A 6,836-nucleotide genomic window follows, 5' to 3' on the forward strand; every position below is an offset into this window, starting at 1 on the left:
ATCCTCCAGAATCTTCAGATTAAACTGTGTTTGTGTCTGGACCCCATTTCATCGGCCCTTAAACAAATATATACCTCGTCTGCAAACCAGGACAAACCTGCTGTTCCTGTTCGTCTTCATTTCAAGTTGATTAATGTAGATGGTAAAATGTATTCAGATGGTTTAGATTTTCACAAGCAGTAAATTTATTTCTCGATTGATATTATGACACAATTGAGAGCTAATAAAGACATGCATAAGAAAATAAATATTTTATGCATTTATTTAAAGCACCACTGCAAAAATAGCCTCCACAGAAAAACATTGAATGTAAAACATTTGATCAACATAAAAAGAAAATTTTTTACATATATTGTGATCATTCAAGTAATTTTCAGGTTCAGTAATGTTCTGTCACAGTCAGGTTTGTCGGTGCATCAGCTGTGCAGTAAAATCAACATAACACTGTTTATTTGTACTTTTCTCTGCATCTTCATACAATCTGCAGCAGCTGAGATTCTAGGAGGTTCAACACCAAAACCTGAAACTTCAAACTGAGCCGTCAACTGAACCAAGACGCCTTTCAAACTACAGTAGTTAACCTGCTCTGTTGGTAGATGTTATGGTGTCTCCTCAATCTGTGCAGGCTGGCCTTGGTCTTATTTGAATACACAGCTTCAAATAAGAAGTGTTTTCTTTTGTTAATTGATTATAGTAAATATTTGAACATTGTTATAGAAATTTTATGTAGGAATGAGAATCTTTCAATAAGTAGAGAAAGATTAATCTTTGTCTTTAAGTTTCTTTATTCGAAGGCAAAAGCATTCGAAGACCCTTGTCACTGAGCGCAGTCAAGAGAAGAGCCCTGAACAACACACTTCACACCGTTATATAGTCACAGCAAGACAAAGTCTCATCTTATCTCTTCTACCAGATGGACCACAGAGCAACAATCCTGACCCCCACCTCATGAACTGTCCTTCACCTCTTGGAGGGGATGATTTTATGGCAGGAAAGAGAACTGATAAGGATTTCAGGAGAAACTTCTAATTCTTCTTTGTCAGTCATGGGTTCAGGTCAAATAAGGGTACAAACTACATTCCACAAGTCAGTCCTTTAAGACAATCACCAGATCAAGCATTTTACCCAAGATGTCTTCAGATCTCTTCTGCTATCACAACTGTGGAAACATCTAAACATTACCTGGAAATTTATTTAATGGAAAAACACATCTTAAAGAAATACAAAAAAACACAGCAGATATAATCAGTAAATAAATGGTAAAAAGTATCATCAGTTCCATCAAAAATGAAATTAGACTACAAACGAAATTTTCTATCACAACATCCATGTAAGTTTTAAGACATTTCATTGTTAACTTTAAGTAGCTGTGAAACCACCCATGTTAATCTGAACCTATTCTGTTAAAAATTCAAAGGTTTTGTTGCATTCTTAAATATTCCATTTGTTATTTGTGTGCAGTGAAATGAACATTAAAGTTAATTCAGGAAACGCTTTCGTCATCTTTCTACTGTATAAATCAAATGATGCCTCTATTAAAATTATATATTTGTGACATCAAACTTTTTTTCTGTCATAAAGCAGTGGTCAAACTATGGCTAAATGTTTGTAATTTACTTTCAACAAATGTAAACCAAAAAGATTTTAAAGTAAAGACACTATGAATACTCATCTACCTCAACATAGGTAAAGTTTCCACTGTATGCAAGTTAATGTGATTACAATTGAGTGAAAATTGTACACCAGGGCTTTAACTCCAGTTATAAGGGTCGGTGTCCTCCAACCTTTAGATGTCTCTTTTTTAATGCACCTCAGTCAAATCATGAGGTCAGAGGTCATTAGCACGACTCTGGAGAACTTGACTGTCCTAAGCAACCATTTAATTCAAGTGTGTTGGGCCAGGACGTATCTAAATGTTACAGGACACCAGACATCGATCACAGAGGTTTGGAGAATCAGCCGACAATTCTTAAATCTTGCCTTCTAAACCAGACTTAAGACTCACAAGCTCTACTCATCTCCTCTCGACCACTACCAAAACGCTCTCTGACTCTGGTCGCTATGGTAACGTTTACATATCCCTTCAAAATAAGATACAGATGCGCCACAAAAACGAACATTTTACTTTCGTGAAAATTTTAACTCACGATAATGACTAATGGGAGCCCTGAGCTTGTTTCTGATATAATACAATGTATTATATCAGTGTGTTCCTGCAGCAGCTCCATCGGATCAGAAGGTAGATGAGATCTGAAAGATCCTGATCGTCCAGAAAGTGAAATAACACCAGAACCCGATCCATCAGTCAGCAGTTTCATCCTGCGTAGAGATAAATATAAAATATTATTTATACACATAGAAATTCAATAAATTAGAATCGAAAGGCAGTTTATTTCACTTAATTATATTCACTTAGTGAATAAAGTAAAAGGCAAATCAGAATATCTCACAAACTACAAATATCAGTCAGCAACATGACTTAGAAATGTGATTGGAACCTTTTGGGCAAAACAGATACTATAAGAATCACCCAGAGATCATTTTTATGGATTAAAGATTCAAACTGTGTTGAGTGTGGCAGTAAAAATCCACGTTTAGCTGCGAAGAGCTAAAGTAGCATAGCTGACATAAACATTAGCTCCCGCTAACAGAAACATATGAGGAGGGCAGAGTATCAAAATACCAGACATATCAAACGTAATCTGAAATCAGTTATAATTATTATAATATATAATATTATAATCGGAGAGCAAAGCCTGCAGGTTTAGCTTGTACTTACTTCAGAGGACAGACCACCGGGACGCTCCGTCTTGCTTCTGGGTTTACCTGGCTATTTTTCCGGTCAGCGAACCATTCCGCCACCCAGTGGTCCTTTTTCAGACCACCTAGTCGCCAGTACTGCTCAAGAATGCACAATATGTCTATAAATAATTTTAGGATATTATAAGGAAGTGCTGAGATATACAGTTTTCCACCGAATTAACGTATTTGCCACTTCGGTACAAGCACAATGAGAAACGTCAGAGGATAAAAACACTAGACTCAGAGCAAAACTCAGATGTCTAGCTTTTACTATCATGTGCTAGCATCATCTACACACAAATCTGGGAGCTTCCCTGAAGCGTGAAATGAGTCTCAAAAATAGTTGTGCAGTCATAACCGGATCTGTGTGTAAATGCAGTTTTGTGTGTGTGTGTACCAGGTGATTTGTGTGTACTTTTTCAACATTTATAGGCGTAGGAGAAGGTTTCTTTCATGTGATTGACAGCAGGGAGACAGGGGTAATGTGACCAGGGAGGTTTCATTAAATGTTTGGTTCTTTCCAGAGATGGTGAGTGGTATTTGACACATAAAAGGCAAGGTGAGAGGGATGGGGCGGGAGGGGAAGGAATTAGTAATGATTAAATGGCTTTCTGACGCTTCCATAATTCAAAGTCCATTGTTTGTAATCTTCCTCTTTATTTACTGAAAAGAGAGCTGACATGGGCATAGGTGTTTCTGGGGAGGAAGGGTCTGACAGTGAAGGGTTGGAACTGGACATTGTTCCAAATCACTGAATGGTTATATTAGGCCTCAAAAAACTTTTAAAAAGGCAAATGAAACACTTCTTTGCCTTTTCTGCTTTTTCTATTTACATTTTTTGTTGAAAATTGCTTTTTTAAAATGTTTTATCTCCCAATATATTTGTTAAATGTCAACAAACTAACTGGAGAGAGTAAAAATCAACCAAAGCAAGTTGAGGTTTCATACTGATTTGATATTGGCTGGGGTCTCATTCTCTGCACATTCTTTTCCAAGTATGTGTGTGTTATGTGTGTTGTGTGCTGGCAGCTGGATTGACGTCATATCCAATGGAAACAGAGCAGAATCAGGCTCTTCATCACTAGTCATTGCAACCATTGATTCCAGTCTGATCCCTAATGAGAATGGTCTATTATTAACCCTTTGCCATCTTTATCTGTACAGCAAATAGTTCTTTTTCTGTTAAGTTGAGTGAAAGCAGACTTCCATGGTAGCTTGACTTTTCCTCAAACCTCTGAGCAGCACTGTAGTTATTTAATTTAAATGTCTTCTCTTGCCTGTTATTTAACCACACAGTAAAATTTCCAGAGTAAAATTTACTCAATTTGAAAAAAATTTTACTCTAAAAAAGACAACATTTGGTCCCACTCTAAATAGAGTAAAATTTACTCTCATGGAAGAGTTGAAATTACAGAGTAAAATCAACTCAATTTAGTGCAAAAATTTTAATCACTGCCAAGAGAATTTACTCTAAGTTGTTTAAAATAAAAACTACTCCACCGTATTTTAACTCCAAGTGGAATATGATTTACTCTAAATAGAATTGCATTCTATTCTAAGTAGAGATAACTTTTAGTCTGACTAAAAAGGAATTTTACACAAAATAGAATACATTTTATTCCATATAGTGAAAATTGTGCTCTTAATAGTATAAAATTTTACTCCCAATTTAATTGAATTTTATTCCATATTGTGCAGTTAAACATTAAATAAAATTCTAAAATAGAACCAACTTTAACTTTATTTCATTCACCAAGCAATTGTTTTACAGCTAATATACACAGCTGAGTTTGTAATACAATGCATAGACCAGAAATCAGTATTTGAACAGCCATTTTATTGTTCACAAGAAAGAGTATGGAACAATATAAACATTTCCATCTTCATGACTGTATGACACCTGTAAATCAAAAGCTCTGGAACAGAAAAGCTCTTCTACATGAATAACATGAGGTCCGTCTCTTGTACACAAAACTTGAAAAGCACTGAAATCCTCAGACACACTGTTTGCAATGCAAATGTAACAAACAGTAACCTCTCATCTTTCACAACAACCTTGTAGATCTTATGGAAAACTGGCATTTCACAAAAAAATTTCTTTACAAACAACTAAATCTTCACGATACATATTCCCATGGTGTTTGGCCCATTTAACATTTAAAACCTTGGTGTTGATTGGTAACTGAAGAGTCTATGCTATCTCACAGCCCCAGTCCAGTGCATTTAAAGGCACCATTTTACCTGGTCCAATGGTCAGTCTCTTGACTGACCATTGGACTTTCAGTTGGCATACATTTCAGTTGTATGCCAACTGAAAGCAATGTGACTTTGATGCTGGGCCACTTCTCCAGGAACTTTGCAGCGACGGCTTCCCCAAACAATGTAAAATCTTGCTCAACCTGGAGAATAGATGAAGTGAAGGTTTTAAAAATCATTTTATTAAACTTTCTCACATCCACCTTAACTTAAACTTTGTTAAAAGTAGGTTAAGCTGAAGTGAAGATAAACATACCAGTCCTCCTATGTCCAGGAATCTTGGGAAGTCCAAAAAGATACTAGATGACTTCACTGGGTCATGAATCATCTTCTGGCGATAGTTGAAAGTCTGTTTTATCTTCCTCATAACAGTTCCTTCATCAGCTGTGTGCTTCATCAGCGCAGTGGCCTCAGAACACAAGGTGTCATAAGGCAGTCTTCTTCTCTCAAACAGTCCCTGTCAGTTGTTGGTCCCCCTAAAAAAATTATATCAATGTGACACTCCATCTTAGGATTTAATAAATAAGGCTTGGGAACTTACTGTGCAGTTTGGTTGCAGGATGAGATTTGTACAAGTATAAATACACATACCTGTTTGGGTTTGTGACAGTCTGGGGATCTTCTTTTGTCCATTAGAAGCTTCTCTCTGGACAAACTTCAGTCTCCAAGCCAGATACCCACTCCCATCTTCTGCATTGTAATAATGCTCCTAAAAGTAGGTGAATGATAAATGTTTTTAAAGCTGTGAAAGCAAAGACAGCCGTGAATGCTAGTAGCTGTGATTTACAGATTTTAGTTCACATTGTTTGAATTACATAAATAAAATCTATTCACAATGTTTATTCTTCAAGCTGCAGTAGCCCAACACTGGAACAATGAACTCTACAAAGGTTTAAAAATTGGAAAGTTAAAAACAAGTGGCACAGATGCAGGGCATGCAAAAAAGAAACATTTTCAGTTCTACTCAAACCATAGCCAATAGGTTGGACTTCTGTTTTGAACTTACATAGCCAAATCTGCTCTTAGGATCAGCCAGGTAAGGGAACAAGGTAATAATACCCTTTGCATAGTCCTCTTTGATACATCTGGAAGGACTTGTCCTATAGAGACACAGAAAAAACTATGAGCATTGTTAAAGGAGTAAAAAACACCTTCAAAACAGGTAATTGTGAGAGGTGCATACAAAAAATAAATAATTTCAGCATACCCATGTTCACTTGTCATATGCGCAACCAATATCTTGACCATGTCACGCCGTCTGCCGTCTGTTAGGCTTTTTGTCCGCGCATACTCATTGATGATCCTGTCTCCTCCTGGTTTGTTCTTTAGAACATTTTCAATCATCTTAAGTGATGGTAAAAATATAAACAAAATATAAATCGATACATCACAAAAACACCGTACACAAGACAATTACAAATCCTATTATATTTCATAAAAAAGAGACAGTATCAGAAGAGCTATAATAGTTATTAGTAGAATAGTAAGTTATGTTAAAAAGCACAAATAAATATATATATATATATATATTGTATTCAAATTTGTAAAAACTCTATGGAAGTCTGCACAGTTATCTGCATAGCTTAATTACTTGGGCAAGAGAGGTGTCTTCAGTTCTCTGTCTTGTTGCAGGACTGTGTTGCAATATAATGGTGTCATCGGAGTCCACTTCAGTTTCTCCACTGGAACTGGTAAAGGAGCTGCTTGCTGCACAACTTAGCTGATCCATAGGATTACCTAAACATTTTGTTGGTAAAGTTAACAGTAGCCAACACACT

The 6,836-nt window shown here is 36.2% G+C and overlaps 1 protein-coding gene across 1 annotated transcript in view; it reads right to left on the reverse strand.

Annotated features, from left to right (window-relative positions):
- Positions 1-5,099: 5,099 nt before the first annotated feature.
- The window catches only part of LOC106942496 (uncharacterized), a 7,939-nt gene continuing 6,202 nt past the window's right edge, over positions 5,100-6,836 (reverse strand). Inside the window, exons 3-8 of the mRNA XM_015025779.1 lie at positions 6,650-6,795; positions 6,266-6,402; positions 6,065-6,158; positions 5,650-5,767; positions 5,315-5,534; positions 5,100-5,201 (exon numbers count right to left, since the gene is read on the reverse strand). Coding sequence (XP_014881265.1) covers positions 5,455-5,534; positions 5,650-5,767; positions 6,065-6,158; positions 6,266-6,402; positions 6,650-6,795 — 575 coding nt within the window. The 3' untranslated portion in view covers positions 5,100-5,201; positions 5,315-5,454. The remainder of the gene's footprint in view (positions 5,202-5,314; positions 5,535-5,649; positions 5,768-6,064; positions 6,159-6,265; positions 6,403-6,649; positions 6,796-6,836) is intronic.

This window comes from Poecilia latipinna, unplaced genomic scaffold (genome assembly GCF_001443285.1).
Source record: "Poecilia latipinna isolate Pla-1442-1.1 unplaced genomic scaffold, P_latipinna-1.0 Scaffold4320, whole genome shotgun sequence".
Classification (NCBI taxonomy): Eukaryota; Metazoa; Chordata; class Actinopteri; order Cyprinodontiformes; family Poeciliidae; genus Poecilia; species Poecilia latipinna.